General features: G+C 42.1%; 2 protein-coding genes across 3 annotated transcripts in view; one reads left to right on the top strand and one right to left on the bottom strand.

The window, feature by feature from the left end:
• Positions 1-8,042: 8,042 nt before the first annotated feature.
• Positions 8,043-20,232, top strand: LOC134220284 (methyltransferase-like protein 22). Its single transcript, XM_062699297.1, has 5 exons — positions 8,043-8,524; positions 8,593-8,874; positions 8,925-9,110; positions 9,183-9,362; positions 19,894-20,232. The coding sequence occupies exons 1-5, from the start codon at positions 8,452-8,454 to the stop codon at positions 20,184-20,186; spliced, it is 1,014 nt and encodes a 337-aa protein (XP_062555281.1). The 5' UTR covers positions 8,043-8,451; the 3' UTR covers positions 20,187-20,232.
• A 1,602-nt stretch (positions 20,233-21,834) lies between these two features.
• Positions 21,835-22,771, bottom strand: part of LOC134226033 (oocyte zinc finger protein XlCOF28-like) — a 41,387-nt gene continuing 40,450 nt past the window's right edge. Inside the window, exons 4-6 of one of the 2 annotated variants that reach the window (XM_062706546.1) lie at positions 22,540-22,698; positions 22,414-22,478; positions 21,835-22,340 (exon numbers count right to left, since the gene is read on the bottom strand). In XM_062706546.1, coding sequence (XP_062562530.1) covers positions 22,691-22,698 — 8 coding nt within the window. In that variant the 3' untranslated portion in view covers positions 21,835-22,340; positions 22,414-22,478; positions 22,540-22,690. The other variant, XM_062706547.1, reaches the window with a different exon arrangement.

Genomic DNA, 22,771 nt, shown 5'->3' with positions numbered 1-22,771 from the left:
TTGGTGTCTTCCAGATAGCTGCTTATTTCGGTCAGTGCGTCTGACAATTTTGCGATTCTCTCCATTTGCCGGAGCAGATATAGAGACAAAAAAAGGTAATTTTAATTTACGATTAGAATCTTGCACACGACTAACGTTCGCCATTCGCGTTGGACTTCCAGCGCGTAGGCGCTTTTTTTTGTACGGGCTGGAATTGTGTAACGACCAGCGGAGTCGAATTGGGGTTCCGTCCTTTTTGCTGTAGGTCTTGAGCTTGAATTGAGCTTGTGTGTCCGCTAAGGCCCGCCTTCCGAGGTAGTCAAATGGAGGGGAGTGAAGTTCGTTAAGTAAGTCGAGCGAAACTCACCCGACAGTCGCCTAAAACTGTCGATAAGACCACCATTTCGCTACAACCCCCCCGGTGGTCAGGTGTCGAGAGCGCGGTTCCCGTACGTCACTAATTATCGTACGCTGAACCGAACCCCAACCGAGAATTAGTAGCTTTCTTTTAGTCCTCGCCCGGTGAATCGGAAAGGTACGTGAAGCCGGGTCGTAAGGGAAAGTGGGCTACTAGTTCGAGGGAACGGTTATTCCGGACGCTCTCGACGGTTTCAAATCGGAAGCCTTCCGTCCAGCCGCCACTCCCTCCGCACCTTTAGTTCGGCCATTTTGACACAAGCTCACGCCGCCATCGTGTGGAGCATCGAACGCCCACTGGCAAGCCGCCGGTACCACGACGCCATCGCGACAACTGCGTCGCCAGCACGGTCGGAAGAACCTTCGTCTTCGGCACACCGCCGGAATCATCGTCTTCGGCACACCGCCGAAATCTTCGTTTTCGGCACACCGCCGGAAGAACATACGTCTTCGGCACACCGCCGGAAAAACATCGTCTTCGGCACTCCGCCGGAAAGCCCTCCGTCTTCGGCACCCGCCGGAACCCGTCATCGCTACCAAAAATCCTGCGCAGGTACGAGGAAACTTAAATAATCATGGCCATGAAGTAGTTTCCCCCTAGCTAGTACTTAAATCCCGTCCAACACAATAAACAATAAACAACCCGAATGAAGTCGTAATAATAAATTTGGTGAATTAGAAGATCTGAGAGTCAGTTGATTTTGTTTCAGCAGTTCCGTGAGAACCTGCTGTTCTCTGTTACGTTTCTTTCCGTTTGGCAGCGCAGTATCATTGCTTGACACTTTACCGGTCGCTACTAAACGCGTTGCTATAAATAACACTAATAACAGTAACGCGACTGACAGGTGACCAAATTTGGTAGCGCGATAAGACCGCTGCTATTTGATGAACTGTAAACTGTCAAACGTCACCGGTACGGAGTACAGCAACCAAATTGAGAGCCGAAAAAAGTGACCGATACGGAAACGAGTGACGAAACTAAAATGAAAGCGCAACGCGGGTGATTAAAATGCTCGCGAAAACTTGCAATGCAATTAGTTGAGATACATCGAACCTTTTGTGTTTGTAAAGCTTCTTTATGTCGAAAAATAGCTCGTCGATACTTCCGAAGTTTTGTTAAATATCATGAATTAAACAAAAAACATTGTATACGCCATGTTGAATGTATATGGTGAGTATGGGCCTTTTCACGAGACGTTTAAAAACAGCTGATTTCATCGTCAATTGACAGTTCTTCTATGAAGGTGACAGCTTCGGACTTGCAGGCCTGTTCAGCGGTTGTAAAGGTAGCCTCACACCTCGGGAATTTGGTTCGCGGATTTTTTCCTCATGTATTTTTGCATATGCGATGTTTTCGGGATTTGGACACGGAAAATCAAAATCCCGGCCCCCTTTAAAATACACGGGGACCAAATTCCGGCGGAAAATTTTCCCGAGGTGTAAAGGCTACGTTTATCAATTGAAAGCTTTTCTGTGCCCGTCATTGCATGAGTATCCAGCTTTTTATTATAGCAACGGGTCAACTATGGTAATTCATTTTGACACATGCTGTGTACGGATTTTATAGTATTTATCATCCTAGTAACCTTGGTAGATTCGTTCGGATTTTGCTGAACAACTAAAACGTCAAAAAAGTTTTGTTTCAAAACCTTATGACCATCATTTTACCAATTTTTTATTTCTTTTATATGATTTTTTAATATACTAATTGACTGTTTATATTTTTAGATGGATGCTCATTCGAAGCCAGGTTTCATACATTTTGAGGGCCCACCGTAGGGCAAAGAAAAGGTCATATTACTTAAATACGGGCAAATGGTCCATGTACCAAAATGCAGAGAAAGGAGGCATTTACGAAGTATAATATGACTGCTCGAAGTTCTGGATTGAGCGTCGTAAAGAAAAAAATGTCCCCTGGCTGGATTTTTTATGTTTCGTGCCGAAGTTACCTATATCCTGATGCCTCTTTGAAAATGTTGATGCCAAATTTGCGGACCAAGTTCTCGATGTTTACGGCTTTTTTAAGATCCATTCAACAAATATGGACTATGACTCCCCGCATAATCATGGACCATACGTAGACCGCATCTGTTATAATTGAAGAGAATAAGTGGTATTGTAGCGATGGTCTCACTAATAGTAGTCAACTATAAATGGACAGTCTCATATACAGTTTCAACAGTAGCTCAGATGGTAAACGGCCAAACTACCATATGAGTAATGGGCGGTTAAGTATAATTAACATTTAAATCTGGTCGTTTTTCGAACAAAATTTTCGATGTACCATACATCAGTTGGTAGATGTACAATTCAAGAACTATATAATTACACATCGACAGCATGTTATGTATTAACAGTAAGTGTTGATGTAGGCTTGGTATGGTGAATCAAGCTTAAAATTGTATGCTAACAATGAAGTGGATAGTGACAATATATCTTATAACACATATGTAATTTTGACTGCATGGCATGTCGTTTTTCATTATGCGGGTCATTGATTGAAGACCTCCCTAACTTTTCTTTAAACGAATCGTCTCTTTGTTAGTTTGATTGCGAACATCTTACTAGCTCCAATTGTACCGTTAGGTAGTAATTAGGTTTTTTGCATGCAATACATACACGTGTCTTTTGACGAACTCCACTACCTCTCTTCAGCTTTTCTAACGATCCCTGATCCTAGGTGTCCTACATTTCATCTCCAGATAATCATATTGATACAGACAGCGTATCGTTTTCCGCTTCACTTAGTAGATTGGAGTTATACAGTTCCCCTGTTCATTCTGAACTTGAACATTATTTGGAAGCTGTTGCTTTGCAGGAGCTGATAGTGAAAAGATGCGCCATAGACCATAATTAATAATTATAATAAGCTCTGAGGACCAGTTTACTTTATTGCCCGTTGCTTAGAAAGGTATGAACGAACACCATGAATGGATATCTATCCGTTAAACAGTTCCCATTCAATAAACGTGTTTTCAGCCGAGTTTTCAGCCTAAAACGTAAGACAAGTCAGCTCCAAACGACTTACGGATCCCAAATACTTGACCTTCCGACTTATATACCCGGTCAGTAAGATAATATAAGTAGTAGACCTAAAATGACAAAAAAATATATAAATGCATGTAAAACAATTAGGTAATTAATTTAGGGCAGCTTGTTAGGTTCTGCTTGGGATGCATTTACAAATAAACAGAGAAAAAAATTGCCTCGTAAACAGTTCAGAATGTAACCTAAGCAACAATAATTGTGCCATAAGCATTGTACACAGCTAGTGTCAAAACTTTATTACCATAGTTGATTTATGGCTAGCGTAAAAAGCTGGATGCATTTTCTGTGACAACTATGCTCAGGCTATAGACATCCCTATCTAACTCCCTTAGCCTAAAAATAGCCACCATGTCCCGGGCACAGTGTGCAGATAGACCGCTGTCAGTTGCATGAGATGTCAACAATCGTCAACAATACCAATGATTGTAGCTTGATAATTGAAAATATCCACAACAATAAAAGAGCAGGATTTATTTTTAAATTCTGCTCAAGCTTTTTACGGTGAAATAAAAGACAAATTGTTGTTCTCCATGTAAGTAAAATTAAAATTGATCGTGTGGATAAGTTTTGAATCAATTAAACTCATTAGTCATATTTAATTAATATTCCCGATTAAAGTTGAATATTGAAGAAAGCGGAATTTGGATGTTTTATGATGTTAAGCTTTTTTAGATTTGACGTACGTTGCTCGGCGTTGGTGTTGGTGTTGGCTACGCTAAACTTGAGCTCTTAGCATGGGGCTGACTATGCTTAAGGAGCCCATTTGAAAACAACAGAATCGGGAATCCGGAGGGCAATTCTACGCTTTGCTCGTACGGCTAGCTGGAGACCCGTCATCAAACTTTTTTCTTTTCAACATTATTCCTTCTGGACTTCCTTTCTCCTGGAAATTTATTTCGAGGATTTGTACCACTTGCAGTCAAAGAAATTCCTCCTGCAATTCCCACCAGTTTCCTGCAAGAATGCTTCCACATTTTTTTTTCTCTGAAGAATGTCCCGGACAAACAATTTTGTAACAACAACGAAAGAATTCAAAAGAATTTTCTTGGGAAAACTTACTAAGTTTTCAAATTAAATCACAAAAGAAATTATAGGGCAGTTCCAATAAAAAAATCCCATAGATTCTGGGACAACTGCTAAAAATTCTTAACTTAAAGATTGCTTGGGAACTCCCGGAGAAATCTTCCAGGGATCCTATGATGAATTTCCAAAGCAAATCATGTTAAAATGAATGACAGAAAATAGAAACTTGCGGGAGATTTTCTGGCGGAACAACTTAAAGAAAATACTGAATAATCACTCAAGCAACCTTCTGAGGGATTCCAGGAAGCACCTGGAAGGACTCCTCCTTGGAACAACTTGCTAAAGAAAAACAGTAAAATGCACTACGAAGAGCACCTGAATGGCGATATGGCAGACAACGGTGACGGTATGGTAATGAACCAAGGAGCACGCGCGCAGGACATGCGATTTCCGGCTCCGAATCTCCAGGAAATCCAGGAGGAGATCGGCCGGCTGAAAAACAATAAAGCCCCTGGAGTTGACCAACTACCAGGAGAGCTGTTTAAACACGGTGGTGAGGCACTGGCTAGAGCGCTGCACTGGGTGATTACCAAGGTTTGGGAGGATGAGGTTCTGCCGCAGGAGTGGATGGAAGGTGTCGTGTGTCCCATGTACAAAAAGGGCGGTAAGCTGGATTGTAGCAACTACCGCGCAATCACATTGCTGAACGCCGCCTACAAGGTACTTTCCCACATTTGATGCCGCCGACTAACACCAATTGCAAGAGAGTTCGTTGGGCAGTATGGCAAATTTTGCGCCGTGTTCGACTCCCATGCAAAAAATATTGTCCCACCAAAATATGTTCCCACCAGTTTCTCCATATATGGATTACGTCTCCACTGCAAGAAAGAGCTTTTTGGGATGTGAAAAAAGGTGCAAGAATGATGTTTTGGATTGTGCTTTCGCTAATTTCTATACAATTGAACGTGTGAGCATTTGTTTTGGTGCTTCAACAAATTTGCACGGTAGTCTATTCTTCAGTGAGAAAAGCAATACCATGCGGGATTTATGGGTGAACGCTCTACCACAGACCAGGTGTTCGCCATACGTCAGGTATTGCAGAAATGCCGCGAATACAACGTGCCCACACATCATCTATTTATCGACTTCAAAGCCGCATATGATACAATCGATCGGGACCAGCTATGGCAGCTAATGCACGAACACGGATTTCCGGATAAACTGACAAGGTTGATCAAAGCGACGATGGATCGGGTGATGTGCGTAGTTCGAGTTTCAGGGGCATTCTAGAGTCCCTTCGAAACGCGTAGAGGGTTACGGCAAGGTGATGGTCTCTAGTGTCTGCTATTCAACATCGCTTTGGAGGGAGTAATACGAAGGGCAGAGATTGACACGAGTGGTACGATTTTCACGAAGTCCGTCCAGTTATTTGGTTTCGCCGACGACATTGATATCATGGCACGTAACTTTGAGAGGATGGAGGAAGCCTACACGAGACTGAAAAGCGAAGCTAAACGGATTGGACTAGTCATCAACACGTCGAAGACGAAGTACATGATAGGAAGAGGCTCAAGAGAGGTCAATGTAAGCCACCCACCACGAGTTTCTATCGGTGGTGACGAAATCGAGGTGGTTGAAGAATTCGTGTACTTGGGCTCACTGGTGACCGCCGATAACGATACCAGCAGAGAAATTCGGGGCGCATAGTGGCTGGAAATCGTACGTACTTTGGACTCCGTAAGACGCTCCGATCGAATAGAGTTCGCCGCCGTACCAACTGACTATCTACAAAACGCTTATAAGACCGGTAGTTCTCTACGGACACGAGACCTGGACGATGCTCGTGGAGGACCAACGCGCACTGGGAGTTTTTGAAAGGAAAGTGTTGCGTACCATCTATGGTGGGGTGCAGATGGCGGACGGTACGTGGAGGAGGCGAATGAACCACGAGTTGCATCAGCTGTTGGGAGAACCATCCATCGTTCACACCGCGAAAATCGGAAGACTGCGGTGGGCCGGGCACGTAGCCAGAATGTCGGACAGTAATCCGGTGAAAATGGCTCTCGACAACGATCCGACGGGAACAAGAAGGCGAGGTGCACAGCGGGCAAGGTGGATCGATCAGGTGGAGGACGATTTGCGGACCCTCCGCAGACTGCGTGGTTGGCGAAGTGCAGCCATGGACCGAGCTGAATGGAGAAGACCTTTATGTGCAGCACAGGCCACTCCGGCCTTAGTCTGATAATAAATAAATAAATAAATTATTAACGCACACATAAAATTTATTTGTAAAATTCTTTAGATTTTTGCCAATAAAAATGTGTGGATTTTTATTAGTGCAGATAAATAATTATGTTGGTAGAAGAAACTCTGTGCTGAGCAGAAACAGTTGTTATATGTGCGTTTCAGAACATTCTCACTCACTACAGTATTTATTTTTCATAGACTACGGCGTAGTGTTAGTGCCAGTGGCATTCGCTTTATTTGAGGCAACAAACATTTGACAGCTTGTCACCCGCCTGGAAGGTAATCATCGAACTAAAAGTTAAATCGGTGGAATGGTTCACAGCCATAGAAAAAAAGCCAAACTTAAGAGCTGCCATATATCTTGCTACGCTACTGATGTTATGATTCAAAATGCTAACGCAAACCATGCACTCTATAGATGTTTACTAATGTGTAAGTGACGTACGCTTTACGCATGTGCTAGAAAACAAGTGTGCATGCTTTCATTGATAAAACATTGTTTACATCGCATCTATAAAGAAACATGTACAGTAACCATCCAATGGAAATAGATAATATCTATCTATTCTCACTGGTAGCCATCCACAATATTATCTTGTTCAGTGAAATAATTGTCTGTATTGTAACTTTTATTTACTTAAATCCAGGACTCATCAGGTTATATGTGTGTTTCTTTATATTATAAAAAATATCACGTGCAGACTGTGAAAAGTAAAAGTGTATCAAATGAATTTCCTCGACGCTTTTTATTTATAGTTGATACTAAATTGAGGTGTCAGAGTCAGATGTTCACCGATACGGCTACATACATACGTAGATAGCTTGCGTGTCTAAGGGTTTTGTTTGTAGCGTTTGAAGCATAATCAGAGAAAAGGTTGCATCGATATATCGTATTAGCAAACACATGCAATAAACATTCGTTTACATTTACGAAGCAATCACTCTTTAGAACATGTTGTTTTGATATTATCAAACAGGCATAAGATACTTATATGAGCTGGACCAATAGTGGAGAAATTGAAAAATTAAGAGCGTTCAGCTTTTTCGGGACGTTCAATCCGCGCTCAACTTTATCGAATTACTCATTTCACTGCTTAATCTGAATCAAGCACGATAGGATAAGCGTCAACTAATAACATTGTAATGTGAATAGGGAAACTGTTTATGAATATGTTTTATGCATCTTTTAAGCTAATCTATTCTTTAGAAGATAAACCTATGTATGTCTTATTTTATCTATGTATTTTAATTAGTATCCTAGAACACATTCGAGTTATTTATCTGTTATCTGTACATGATTTAGTGATATTTGTATTTGGATATAAAAGTTGACATTGCGCCGATTTACTAATCTTTCGGTGGCAAGTGTGCATGGAATTTTGTTTAATAACTATCAACCTACTGTATCTGAAAAGATATACAGCTCAGACAGCAGCAGTTATGTTGTATTGAACCGCTTATGGTGTGAGTAAAAAAGATAAATTTATTTATAAACAATTTTACTTTGCTCTTTTGTTCTGTTCATTCTCTCAACTTCGTAATCTCAGTCTTGTTGTAGAAGCGGTTGGGAAAGGTTGGGAAAACAAACAGTCCCACTCGTCTTGCCAACTCGCGTTATTCTTTTCCGGTTACAATTTTGATCCTCACTGTGAATTGATAGAATTCAAAAACGGCAGATTCAGAATTTCTCGTATCAATTTTAACGATTCAGTGCTTTATTCAATAATATCTTAGCATATGGCAACTTTTGAAGTGTGTTCTGAGCTGTATGCTGAAACGGATTTCTCTACGACGAACGCATCCGATGGAAGTATGAGCTATTTTTGGGTATTTTTGGCAAATTTTTACGAGTAACATAACCCGATTTTTTTTTTGCAGAAAGCATATCTAAATTTACATTTGTCTTTCCGAAAGAAAACGAAAAAAATAAAGTTCAGAATGGCTCTAGCGGAGATGAAGAGGATAATAAATTAGATCCCAATGGATATAGTTTGAACGATGTGGACGATCGTAGCAACGGTCATCAGCAACGTGTGCCAACATTGATATCCAGCGAGAAGAATGAAATATTTGCCGAATTAGAAGACAAACCGTCTATTGAAACCGATAAAGATGGTGATCTCATTGTAGAGCGTAAGAAAAAAGGCGTAATTGAGATAGGTAAGATAATTAGATAATTAAAAATAAAATTATGCCTAGACTTATTTTAGAACATCTCAAATCAACCAAACTTGATCTTGTGGGATTGCAAATCTGGAGAGGTGCTCTTTTGCTAGCAGACTATATTCTACACAACGAAAAGAAATTTAAGAATAGAAAGATATTGGAACTAGGATCAGGAGTTGGCTTAACCAGCATAGTATCCAGTTTATATGCTCGCGAGGTCATCTGTACAGGTAGGTGATCGTTTAACTCTTTGTTTTATCGAATGATTTTATATTCATATTTTTATATTTAATTTTTACTAGATATCAATGTTGGTGGACTTTTACAGTTGATTAAGGCTAACATTGATAGGAATTCTAGCTTGAAAAATCCCAACTGTAATATCGTTGTTACTGAACTTGATTTCAAAGTGAAGTACGAAAACTACTCGGATACTCTAAAAGAGCAACTCAAAGATGTGGAATATGTGATAGCAGCAGATGGTAAGCAATACCTCAAACTAAAGACATAGCCGACAACTCAAAGCAGAAACTGGATTTAGAAACAGACTCTTACTTATACAAAATTTTGGATTTTTTTTTATAATTTGGTACATTGAATAGTACAGAATAGTATCATTCTAACTTTGTAAGTATCAGGATTTAGGCCTCCACACAATACAGCCGTCGCCGTTCCGCTGAATTGCGTTTGGGGCTTTAGGCTTTGGCCTGATTCGCAAATTAAAATCAAATTAAACTTAAAAGTGACTGTTCAGGTTCTGTCTCATTTCCCGAAACTGTAGTTTGATAACTTTTTGACCATCGTGACTACGATTTTCGAAGACAGGACTGTATTCAATCAATATTATATTGATTATGGTTCGTAGACCGCAAACCTCATCGATTCAGGTCAAGGTGATTGTTTTATAATAAATATATATTGTTCGAAGAACTTAGTGTTAATTGGTAACGATATCAACTATATCCATGTTATATTTGTAACTGTACGAAGAACGGTGAATGATTATGCGGGTTAGCTTGACGATGTCACTCCGCAGGGCGGCCGATGAACCATCACCGGCTTTGGCTTGAGGTGGGCAGTACGCCACGATAAGCGTGATTGTGCCCAAAGAACTAGTAACTCGTGGCGTCGATGACACTCAGTTGGAAGCCTGCCCGCAGGCGACATTTTATGTTGTATCGAAGTGCAATGACCACACCATCTCCTCTGGACGGTCGGTCGAGTCGTACGATGCGAAAATCCGAGATGTTGACGTTAACTTCCGGCTTTAGGTATGTTTCGGTGAGGAACGCCACGTCTATTTCCTTCTCCACAAGGAAATCCTTCAGCTCGATGGTTTTGCTCGGGATGTGCGCAAGCATTCCAGTTTACCAGCCCCACCTTAGCACCCATTTCTATGATGAACATTCCAAGGGTGAAGACCTGGTCGAAACGGGTTTTACATTCGCGCAGCCGAGTGGCAAGCTGTACGAAGATCGGCATCAGTTGCTCTGGGGTGGAGAGCGGAGCAGATTGCTCCGGTGAATCATTTTTGTTCTCCGCCTGCCGATGGAATCCAGGAGGACCATTCACTGGAGGTCGCTTGTGCGGTTGCAACAGATTGGAATCGCTCGTCGGGGAGCCATAATGGCCGGATATTTCACCTCGTTGACTGCAGGGACACGGTTCTTCTTCGGGTCCTGGTGGAAGCCTCTCTCCGGCTTTTCAGGAACTCCGATCGCTTGGGATAGCTGTTTGGGGTGGCCCGATGTTTGTCACCACAGTTAGCGCCCTTGGGATCGGCTTTCTCTCTCTTTGTTGCACTCGTTAGTCGGATAAGGTTCGCCACACTTGTTGCAGCTCGGCTTCATGCGGCAGTACCTGGTGCCGAACCCGAAATTGAAGCAGTTGGTGACGTCAATCATTTTGAAAAGTGAAAATACAGTCGCGTCTCCAGATCTCGAGCGAGGAATGGAAAGAAAACTTAAATGGGTACTGGATCGAAAAAAAAACTCGTTGCTACACGCAAAAAAATATTGCAGTCGAAAGTACCATTCCGAGGGTTATTTTAAGAATACGCACCGACGATTTTCAGCAGATAACAAACCCGTTTGATAAGAAAATTATTTTGAGCTTTTTAGTGGAATGTTTTCACCTGTCATAAGACGAGTTTAAACAATCCCATTGAATTCCACCACTTAATTGTATCCTGACAGATACGTATTTCGACCTCAACAGTAAGGCCGTCTTCAGTGTCTTGTAAGTCGAGTCAAGTACAAGACACTGAAGACGGCCTTACTGTTGAGGTCGAAATACGTATCTGTCAGGATACAATTAAGTGGTGGAATCCAATGGGATTGTTTAAACTCGTCTTATGACAGGGGAAACCCGTTTGATTTTACCATGCGCGCAGTAAAAATCAACTATGGCCCATGCGGAATGTTGTCACATGAACTAAAACAGTGGTGAATTTCTCTGGAACCATGGTAAAATTTACTGAAATTTCATGGTAGTTTTAAAAACAGAGCGTAGTCTACAAAATAGTAGTTTTTACCATGGATTTTTTTTCAGTGTATGAAAAACGACAACAAAATAAATGTCAACTCATATTTCTGTTTGTTATCGTCCAAAAAAGTACCCTAGAAATATAAATATATCGACATAGGGACTGAAGGGGTACTGTATCCGTGCGGTCTTCGATAGTCTCAAACAGCACACCAACATCGAAGATTGAACTGGAGAATCATAACTTCATGCTGATCTTATCTGCTGACGGAACCCCAATTTGCTGTCGTCACTAGACATCAAGAGACAAGAGCACTTTCACAAAGTCTTTCGTATTTCACTTAATTTAAAACACTTAACATGAGCAAAACACCAAACATTTTACTTTCAACATATATATATATATATATATTAACTACAAACTATGTTCTTGGAATTACGTAGAAGCTATCCAAAGCTATCGCGCGCGCAGTTCCCATGCTCAACTGTCCTTGGCGGTAGACTCAATCGAACTAACTTGTTGAACATCAGAGTGGTGGTCAGTCGAATATACCATTGGGTTGTGCGATGTTCTCCACAGCGACCGCCTAGCAGAGCGTCGGAGATGAGATCTCCCTCATATCTCCAGTGATGACCATCGATGACCGTTGACTCCTATGATGATTGGCGATCTCTCGTTTCTTCCTTCATATTCGCCACGATGGTGTGAAGGTCGAGAGAATAGAACCTCTTCTGGACAGTGGAACAGAGAGCAACGAGAATGAGGGTCGGCCAGGGATGTAGTCTGAGGGGTCAAGTTCATCACTGAACATCCTCACCCACCCAGAAATAGCAGTATTTCTGAAAATAAAAGAATGGTCCTCTTCGACAAGGATGGGAAGGAAGGGTTGCGGGGTAACTATTGTTCGCTTGTTGTTGTTTGCTCTTCAAGATCGTTGAGTGGCAGCAAACAGATTTTCTCGACCGGACGCTTGATTGATTTAGTAGCAGTTTTGAGTGTAACTACACGTACCACTCCATCATTGCCGGGGTGAACGTCAATAATTCTCGCAAGTTTCCAGCGCATTGGAGGCAAATTATCGTCGACAACTACTACCAATTTACCAACTTCAATTTGTACCGGTGAACGCCAGCGTTTAGTACGCCCTTGAAGTTGACACAGGTATTCCGCCTCCACCGGTGCCAAAACAGTTGTTGTTTTTGTTGAAGCTGTTGATAATGGTTAAGCCGCTGCACAGGTACATCGGATAAATCCTCTACCGGTAAGCCTTTCAGCGACGACTCAACTAGGAAACGTGCCAGAGTGAGAGGTTTTAGGTCATTCGGTTCATCCGACATTGCAATAATTGGTCGTGAATTAAGGCAGCCTTCTACCTGAACGAGCAGCGTAATCATGTCCTCAATGGACACGGGTTCGTTCCCTACAACACGCAGAATATGGTGTTTTGCTGAGCGTACAGCCGCCTTCCATAACCCTCCAAAATATGACCCACTTGGAGGGCTGAACATCCAAAGAATATCCTGGTTGACGCATTCCGTGGTAATTTTCTCTTGGTGCTTTTTGTCTCGCAGCAAAATAAAGAGCTCTTGCAATTTATTGCGAGCCCCAACAAAATTGGTCCCATTGTCGGACCAGAGCTCAGTAATAGGTCCTCTGCGTGAAACGAATCGTGTTAGTGCCTGAATAAACCGTTCTTTTGACAGGTCAGTCACGAGCTCGAGGTGAACTGCCTTGGTGCATAGACACACGAAAAGGCAAACGTATGCCTTTACTGCTACTGCTACTCGCCTTGGTCCTGGCCGTACGTATACAGGTCCAAAATAATCTATGCCAGTTTTTGAAAAAGGACGGGCTACCGTGACCCGGGCTGCTGGTAAATCTCCCATGAACTGTTGGACAGGATGTGGTTTAGCCCGGAAACATCTTTGGCACTGATGAACGATTTGTCTCGCCACATTCCTTCCTCCTAAAGGCCAAAAACGAAGACGAACAGTGCTCAGCAAAAGCTGTGGTCCAGCGTGCAACAAACGCAAATGGTAGTGGAGCAGTACTAAACGGGTGAACTGATGGCGTGCCGGTAGAACTGCAGGGTGTTTGGTGTCTTCAGACTCGTCCGAGTGTTTCAACCGTCCCCCGACACGAAGTATTTCATCCTGGTCTAAATATGGGTTGAACCAACGCAATGGTGATTTTAAAGGTATCATTTTCTTTGCAGATAACGCTTTCATCTCATCAGCAAAAGTTTCCTTTTGAACTCGGCGAATTAAGATGTTTTCTGCCTCCTTTAGTTCAGCAGTGGTGAGGTAACCAGAGGTACGATCTTCACGACGAGTGCGAAGCAGCTTCATCAGTCGCAACCAAATGGCGGTACGACGGACCAGGTCCGAGTATGAAGAGAATTTATAAAAATAAAGTTCGTTGAATTCCTGTATAGCAGAAGACGTATTTGCTATCACCACACGACGACGCTCCGTATTTACTTTCTCGTCAGGTTGGACATTCACAGCATTCGGCCAGTGTTCTGGACCCAACTCCAGCCAATTCGGGCCCGTCCACCAGAATCGATTGTCAACGATGTCCTGCGGTAGAATTCCTCTTGATACAAGATCAGCTGGGTTTTGGATTCCAGGAACATGTTGCCATCGGAACCCTTCAGTAATGGCTTGAATTTTTGATACTCTGTTCGCTACAAACACGTTCCAAGTCGACGGAATCGATCCGAGCCAGCACAGTACGCATGTGGAATCGGACCAAAAATATGCATCTGCTGAAATATTTAGCGCTTCCCGCAGAACCTTGAACAACTGAGCGACTAGGAGTGCTCCACAGAGCTCTAGTCTCGGAATCGTCTGTATTTTGAGTGGAGCCACTCGTGACTTTGAGCTAAGAAGGCGAACCATTACTTCTCCCGTTGCGTTTTGGCTTCGAATATAAACACATCCGCCGTATGCCTTATTGGATGCGTCCGCAAAGCAGTGCAATTCAACGGATGTTGCATTGGAAACAACGACACATCTTGCAAATCGAACCGAACAGAGAACTGGTAACTGCTCCTCAAATTTTCTCCAACTCTCACCCACCATCGATGGTATTTTCTGGTCCCAATCTACCGGTTTTCCGTCGTTGCCTGGGAGTGTCCATAACTGCTGCATAATCACTTTTGCCGTTGTTATTGTAGCACCAAACCACCCATGTGGATCGAAAATTGACGCAATCTTCGATAGAACATTCCGCTTGGTTAATTGTTCTCCAGGATCCGTCTGAGTAACATTTAACTTCAGCATAAACTCGTCTGTTGATGGTAACCAGATCAATCCAAGTGTCTTCACTGAAGGATCTCGATCCAGGTTTATTCCACAAGCGCTTGGAATTGCTAAATTGTCCTCCGAAACATCCTGCAAAACCTCCGCACGGTTGCATGCCCATTTCCTAAGCCGAAATCCACAACTGGACATCATGTTGTCCATCTGGCTTCGCAGTTCAATAGCTGAGTCCACATCGTCCGTTCCTGTGATTACATCGTCCATGTAGACGTCTTCGCAGACAACTTTTGCCGCAAATGGAAACCGTTCCTTCTCGTCAATTGCCAGCTGCTTCAATGTTCGTGTAGCCAAGAATGGAGCTGGTTTGGTTCCGTACGTAACAGTGTTAAGTTCGAACGTTGAAATCTCTGCAGCAGTTGTCGGACGCCAGAGGACACATTGTAATGCCCTGTCCTCCGGGCAGACTCCAATCTGACGAAACATTTTTTCTACGTCCCAACATAATTTGCTTTACTCGACATCGAAAAATCAGTGATCGCAAATCCTGCTGTATTATTGGTCCACACAGCAGAACATCGTTCAGTGAAACGCCTGATGATGTTTTGCAACTCGCGTCGAACACCACACGTACCTTGGTGGTGGTGCTATCCGCCTTGACCACTGGTTGATGTGGCAAGTAACACCGTTTGACTGAATCTGGATCATCAATCTTGCGAATATGTCCTAGCTGTTCATACTCCTTCATGAACGCGCTGTATTGTGTTCGGAGGTTGGGGTCCCTTGCCAACCTTCGTTCTGTGCCGAGAAGTCGTCTAACAGCGATATCCCTTGGCTCGCCTAGTCGTGATATGCCGTCTTCTATTTTTGGTAGCGTTACCGAATATCGTCCATCTGCCTCACGATGAACCGTTCGTACGAACAGAGCTTCGCATTTTGCTTCCTCCGGCGAGTAACTGCTAACTGACATATCAACCTCTTCACAGGACCAAAATCGAGCGACTAAGGCGTCCAACCCTTCTCGCGCTGACGCGTTGCAACTAATAAGAGGAGATGACTTCATGTTGGCGCAACCACCGCAAACTACCCAACCGAAAACAGATTCGTTCAGGGTTGGTAGATGATTTCCCAGTGAGAACCTCTGTCCGCTCTCGAAAAAATCGAAAAAATGTTCTATTCCAAGCACCATATCCACGCCCTTGGACATTGCGAACGTCGGATCTGCTAAAATTACGCCATCTGGAATGGTCCATCCAGTTGTTTTTATGGGCGACGATGGTAGGTTGACCGTAACCTTCGGGAGAACTAGGAACCGCATTTTCTTTGAAAATTCAGAGATTCTAGAGCAAACTTTTGCCAGAATTTGCTGCTTCACTCTTGACGCTGATTGACCGATACCGGAAATTGAGATATCCACCTTGCTTCTCGCTACCCGAAGTCGCTGACTTAAACGTTCAGAGATAAAGTTGCTCTCTGAGCCCGAGTCCAGCAGAGCACGTGCTGGCAACCGATTCCCGCTATCATCCTCCACAACAATAACAGCTGTTGCTAATAACACTTGTGTCGTGAACTGCTGAGCTGCACTAACGACCACTGTTTCAGATGCTTCCTTGGTCTGACTTGAGTTCGAACCTGCTGTAGCTTGATAATCTGTTCGAGAAGCATTGTCTCGTTTGGCTGACACAGAGACTTTCGCATTGTCCTTTCCAGACTTGAAACAGAGTAGAGTATGGTGTCGTTTTTGCAATTTTACAGGAAAACTTCGATTGGCAATCCTTAGCTAAATGCCCAGCCTTGAGACAGTTTCTGCACAATGAACTCGTCCGCAACAAAGATTCTCTGTCCGAGACCGTTAACTTTTGAAACACTGAACACAAATGCAACAAATGAATTCCAGAGCAGGCTGCACAACGTCCCTCTGATGTTTGCGCCGTATTGTAACTCGTCTTGAGCACTGCTGGTCTTGGCTTCTGCTGTAGTTGACTGGCACCCCTAGTTTCGATCGACCGTGTTGGCAATGATTCGAGAACGTGAGTGCGTCGCTGAAGAAACTCTAGCATATCCTTTACAGAATCTTGTTCCTTGTTGGCTGAGTATTCCTCCCAGCCTCGGCGAGTTACTGGATCGAGGCGTACCGATAGTATGTTCACTAGAAGCAAATCCTTATAATCGGCCGGTTGCACTATTTGGTCCAAAGTCTGCACGACTCTCTCGAAGCCCTCAACGAGAGTGTGCAATTCGGTGGCGGATTCCTTCGCCAAAGTTGGCAGTTTGAAAAGAGATTGAACCTGGCGTTTCTTTAACTGTTTACTATTATTGTATCGCCTTAATAGCAAGTCCCATGCCACCTGGTAGTTTGCCTTCGTGATTTGAAGAGGGTCGATGAGTGTTTTTGGCTCACCCTGCAAACACCCTTTCAAATAATGCAGTTTTTCTACCTCCGGGAGATCCTTCCTCCAATGAATCAGAGATGTGAACAAATCTCGAAAACTGAGCCAGTCATCCACATCCCCCGTAAATGTTTGCAGCTTAATTTGCGGTAAACGCACATGGTCGACGAACTCGCCTTGAATTGTCGTATTCTCCGGACGGAGAGATTGGTCCAATGGTTCCTGACGTTGCTTGAGCTTCTCCATTAAAAACGATTTTGCGGCGTAGTAACGATCGCTGAATTCTACCCGTTCTTTTTCGTACGATTCGTCCCCCTCAATGAAATCGTCATGAGATTTGATGTCGATGAGGGTCTCACTAAAAGTCTCATACAAACCATCGAGCATATCCAGCCGAACTTCGATTTCACTGGACAAGGCTTGGTCCTCGAAACCATCAATAAAACGCTGGATGTCCATTAAAGAAAATTGTGCGTCTTTGAGTTGAGTTTTGAGCCGCTTCAATGACGGTGCCTTCTTGTCCGTTGTGGTGGCTTTCGGCATCGTGTCTCGTTGTAGAGTTGTAATAAGAGAAGAAATGCGAGGATGTAGTTTTCTGCGGTGGGGCCTAGCTTCGCTAGACATATACCAGCTTTTACTTATCTTTACTATCTTACCTTAAGAAACCAACCGGCGAGCTGGCTAGCACAGCGATCAACCAAAAATCCAAAATCAAATTTACAACGGGCTTTCTCAACAGCGTCTCAATCAATGCAGATGGAAGCGAGGCGAAGAGGTATAAAACACAATAGTGTAGTATCAACAGAGAGAGGGCCTCGGCAGGCCATATACTGTTAAGTTTACCTGGACAAACTAACAGCGATTCCAAAACGGAAACCAGCCGAAACGCGTAACGCTTATAGGGAATGCGTGGCAAAAGATGAGTCGAGTCGAAGAGGATTATACTCATTTAATAGGTGTAATGCTTCGGCAGACATATACTGCCTTATGTCACTCACCCAGGAAAACATAAATCAATGCGGCTTCTTCCTCGTCCCTTCTCTTCCTGCAGTGGTGGATGACGAATGCTTCAAATCTGTCGCGCATCCATAATGCTACAGTCCATAGCGATAAAATTTAGGTCCAATGTCGAATGAGTAGGCTTCCGAAATGCCACAGTGCCGTTAAGGACACTCCTCACGGAATCCAATGAAAAGCCGCCCATTAATGGTCCTATTAGTAGCTTCGATGAACCGATGTCCTGATCAGTTCTGCGGGTGACCAGTGAACTGGTGCTTCTGACAAATCCGTGCCTTACAGGAAGTGTGGTCCAATAGGGAAAACCTCGTCGTTTGATCTCGTCGTGGTCAACCAAAGAAAAACGAAATAGTGGTGTTAGTGGATTGCAATCCACGCCTCGGCAAGACATATACTGCACTTTATTATTTACCTGGGAAAAAATGTCCCTCGCTGGTCAGTATATGCTGCAGGGTTCCCTTCCAACTAGCAGTCCTAGATCCGAGATCCCTTATCTCGTCGATCCTTACACGCGGCCAATCCAATCGCCAACCAATTTGGCGCACTGCAGCAACAATTGTGCTGTTGTTCGCGAGGATAATTAACCGTGAGCTTAATTGTTCCACCTGAGCAATGGCGCGAATTGCTTTGATATTCTCTGGATATTGTTCCGTCAAAGCGATGGCGACACCTTGGCGCCAAGTCCTATGGTCTTCAGTCCGAATCACCGAAATCCTTGGTCCACGGATCCGGCTCGAAGGACCAAAATGAAGGGGTACTGTATCCGTGCGGTCTTCGATAGTCTCAAACAGCACACCAACATCGAAGATTGAACTGGAGAATCATAACTTCATGCTGATCTTATCTGCTGACGGAACCCCAATTTGCTGTCGTCACTAGACATCGAGAGACAGGAGCACTTTCACAAAGTCTTTCGTATTTCACTTAATTTAAAACACTTAACATGAGCAAAACACCAAACACTTTACTTTCAACATATATATATTAACTACAAACTATGTTCTTATAATTACGTAGAAGCTATCCAAAGCTATCGCGCGCGCAGTTCCCATGCTCAACTGTCCTTGGCGGTAGACTCAATCGAACTAACTTGTTGAACATCAGAGTGGTGGTCAGTCGAATATACCATCGGGTTGTGCGATGTTCTCCACAGCGACCGCCTAGCAGAGCGTCGGAGATGAGATCTCCCTCATATCTCCAGTGATGACCATCGATGACCGTTGACTCCTATGATGATTGGCGATCTCTCGTTTTTTCCTTCATATTCGCCACGATGGTGTGAAGGTCGAGAGAATAGAACCTCTTCTGGACAGTGGAACAGAGAGCAACGAGAATGAGGGTCGGCCAGGGATGTAGTCTGAGGGGTCAAGTTCATCACTGAACAGGGACAGAGAACTCAGAACAAAATATAACCAAAACAAATCGAGATATCGAGATAGGGAGGTTATCGAGATATAGAAAGCAAAAATGTATGTAGGACTGAGCAAACCATCGACATAGGGAGAGATTTCGACAGTATAATTATTATTCAGGCCAATTTACACTACAGTACTTCGGGTATGCGTTGCATTTGAGTTAGATGTAAGTGTAAATAATTTTGGATAGGTTGTTTTTAATGATACGATAAGATAATACACTATTACAAAGTTGCAGCAAAAAATGCGCTAGAAGTCCCCCATACATGGTTTTAAAATCGAGTCTCTGGAATGGTTTGTTTTAAGGATTCAAACTGTCACTGAATGATCGGCTACATCTTTGCCTCAAATAACGAATAGGCTCAAAGCTTTTCAAGCGTTTATTATTGAATTATATCTTTTTGATTGAATCTCATCAACAAATACTCAATTTTTTATACTTTCAGTGATCTATGACGATGATATAACGGAGGCTCTAGTAATGACTTTGGAAAATCTACTATTGGAATCGCCTAAACTAAAAGGTGTGTACATTGCACTTGAAAAACGCTACGTCTTCACTGTTGAAGATATGGATTCTGTGGCCCCCAGCTATGAACATTTTCTAAGGGTATTCTATAGAAGAAACAACAGATTTGGAATCACCAGGTGGAAGTTAATGCAAATTCCGTTGAACTTTCCTCGATACTTCGAGTATGAGAAAATCAAAGATCTAGTCCTGCTCAAAATTTCCAATTAAATATAATAATTAAAATACAAATAAAACATATTTATTGATTTAAAAATTGTTTCTATGTTTTATGGCACGACACATCTGCAAGATTTACAAAAAAGATGACATGTTTTGCAATGGAGGCCGTTGTAAAACTTTGAATTGACCTTTCCTGTCAAAAATTATATTTCGTTTTATTATCTCTTACTTAAGGTCAACTTTCCCAAAGAACCCATATTTTTTAAGTCTCTAACTATTTTTAAAATCGAAAAAGTTATGTTTTTTAGGATTGGCCCAATTATTATGCGGGTATGTTTTGGTTACCGTCTTTTGTTATCGCTACCATTACGGTTATTGTTATCGTCACTGTAACCTAAAGTAATGCTCGGACTTCCATCGTTGTATGGAATGTTTGTTGACTATTAGATTTTTATTTGGCTCCATCCATAAGGATATCTGAACTTGTCTGAAAATGGAAACATCGAAGAATCTGCAGAAATACGGCTTTTCAAATTCCACTTAAGGAGAGATTTCTGCCATGATTAAGTTTTTTGATAGCGGTTTTGAAGCTTAAGTTCTATCAGATGCCTTTGATTTTTTTTCTCTGGAGTTTTATATCAAAGCTCATCAAAGAATAATTCCTGTTTCTTCAACGCAAAAAAATGTTTTAGATTTTGTTACAGTTCATCTAAATGTTTCTTGTAACATTCTTGAATAAGAAGTATCTGAATGTTTTATAAAGAAGCATTTAAATAATGTCCCGTCTGAAATTTATACCCCTCAGAAAACGTCCCGCATAATGAAAAACGACATATCATGTAGTCAAAATTACATGTGCGATATAAGAAATATTGTCACTATTCATGTCATTGTTAGTACATAATTTTAAGCTTGATTCACCATACAAACCCTACATCAGAACTAACTGTCAATACATACCACGAAATGAAATCTTCATAATGAATAGATTCGGCAAACACATACATTTTTGACATTGCGATTTCGTAATGAAGCATATATCAATTTGGAATAAATACTATGCGGCACTACATAAGATAATCATAACATGAAACTTATACATTTCATGTCAAATGTGCATATTCATGATTAGGGTCGACAAATGTCCTCTATAAGCTAATTTTATGATCGTTATATGAGAAACAATAATAACTTTATTAGATTCTGTGATTAATTTTATGTCAGGTAATTATATCCCGTTTTTCTTTCATTTTCAAGAGACACGAAATTTTGATGCACTGGCATTTGTAGAATAATAACATATTGCCTTCATTTGAAAATTCTCTTTTTGCAATTCCTGATCATAATACCTGGTTTACAGTTGGCGTTTGAGTGATAGAACGGCCTACTTTTCCATACCAATGCAATGGGTGCTTTAATGAACATTATGCAACTCGAATGGGTTGCATAATATCCATTATAGCACTCATTTCGGTGCTATAATGAAAAACCAGCATTAGAACAATAGTTATATGACCAGATTTAGTTCAATAGGGCACTGCACGGAAACATCTCTTTCTCTTTCGTTCTTCATAAATTTTGACGTTTACTGGCCTTGTTGTTTTCTAAATTCTTTGCAGCGAGAAAGAGACAAAGCAGTCCGTGCAGTGCCCTATTAACTTGGGTGAGTGTTCAAACAGTGTATTCTCTGTGTCACGTAATTAATGAAATAATTTAATGGACATGACATCAAATTATCTAAAAGCAGGTTTATCTATCGCTTTATGGTCTGTCGAGCATACAATGTGGCACGATAACATGGAATATGTTTGTTTTCTGCAGTAGCATGACATTTTGGCAAGATTGATTATGTGAAGTAAATACAATTGTAACATTTTGGTACAGATTTATCACATTAAAGCCCATTTTTCCTCATTGCAAAAAATAGCGTGTGCAACTCGTTGCAAACTCGATTTTTTCAGCACTCGTAGTATTTATCCAACTCGGCAAGCCTCGTTTGATAAACGTACAACTCGTGCTGAAAAAATCATCTTTTTGCAACTAGTTGCACAAACTACTATTTCTTATTTCATCCCCCAAACCATTTAGAACACTGCAGGCCGAAACATTATGCTTGCGTAAAGTGGGGTTTTCCTTGGGAATTATGCCGTTTTTTCGGGCATATTAACTATAGTAAAGAATTTGCTCGGGATCCTCAAATCACTGGAAAATGAAAATTATGTTTGGATATAGTCATGAATTTATTATTTATCCACTATTTTTATTATTTACGTACCTGTTTCCTTCGACCAGATTTTCCTTGCCGTCATGGGATGATTTCGGACTGCACCACCATTTTCGCTATAAATTATCCAAAAGTTCATATGTGGTCGAATTACGGACAAATATCTTGATGTTATACCTTAACAGTTGGTGGTACGAGCAAATATTGTTTATCCATGCCGGTGCGAGCCCCTAAAGATCGGAATCGAAAACAGTGATCCACTAACTAACAAAATTTTCCGGATCCAAATCCTCCAGGTTGACTCAGCGCCATGCTGCTTTTCTCTCTATCACGATTCTAATCAAAAGTATAAGTTTAGCCTAATACATTTTTGCCATTAGGCAAAAAGTGAAGCGAAATATGATATATC

This window comes from Armigeres subalbatus, chromosome 3 (genome assembly GCF_024139115.2).
Source record: "Armigeres subalbatus isolate Guangzhou_Male chromosome 3, GZ_Asu_2, whole genome shotgun sequence".
NCBI classification, from domain to species: Eukaryota; Metazoa; Arthropoda; class Insecta; order Diptera; family Culicidae; genus Armigeres; species Armigeres subalbatus.
The sequence above is the reverse complement of the archived record's forward strand: the minus strand, read 5'-3'. Positions and strand labels throughout refer to the sequence as shown.

Bases quoted from the DNA above. Each gene is read 5' to 3' on its own strand.
- LOC134220284 (XM_062699297.1), top strand. From the start codon at position 8,452: ATGGCAACTTTTGAAGTGTGTTCTGAGCTGTATGCTGAAACGGATTTC. The intron at 8,525-8,592 runs GTATGAGCTATT...TTTTTTTTGCAG, and splicing joins GACGAACGCATCCGATGGAA to AAAGCATATCTAAATTTACA. The intron at 8,875-8,924 runs GTAAGATAATTA...GACTTATTTTAG, and splicing joins AAAAGGCGTAATTGAGATAG to AACATCTCAAATCAACCAAA.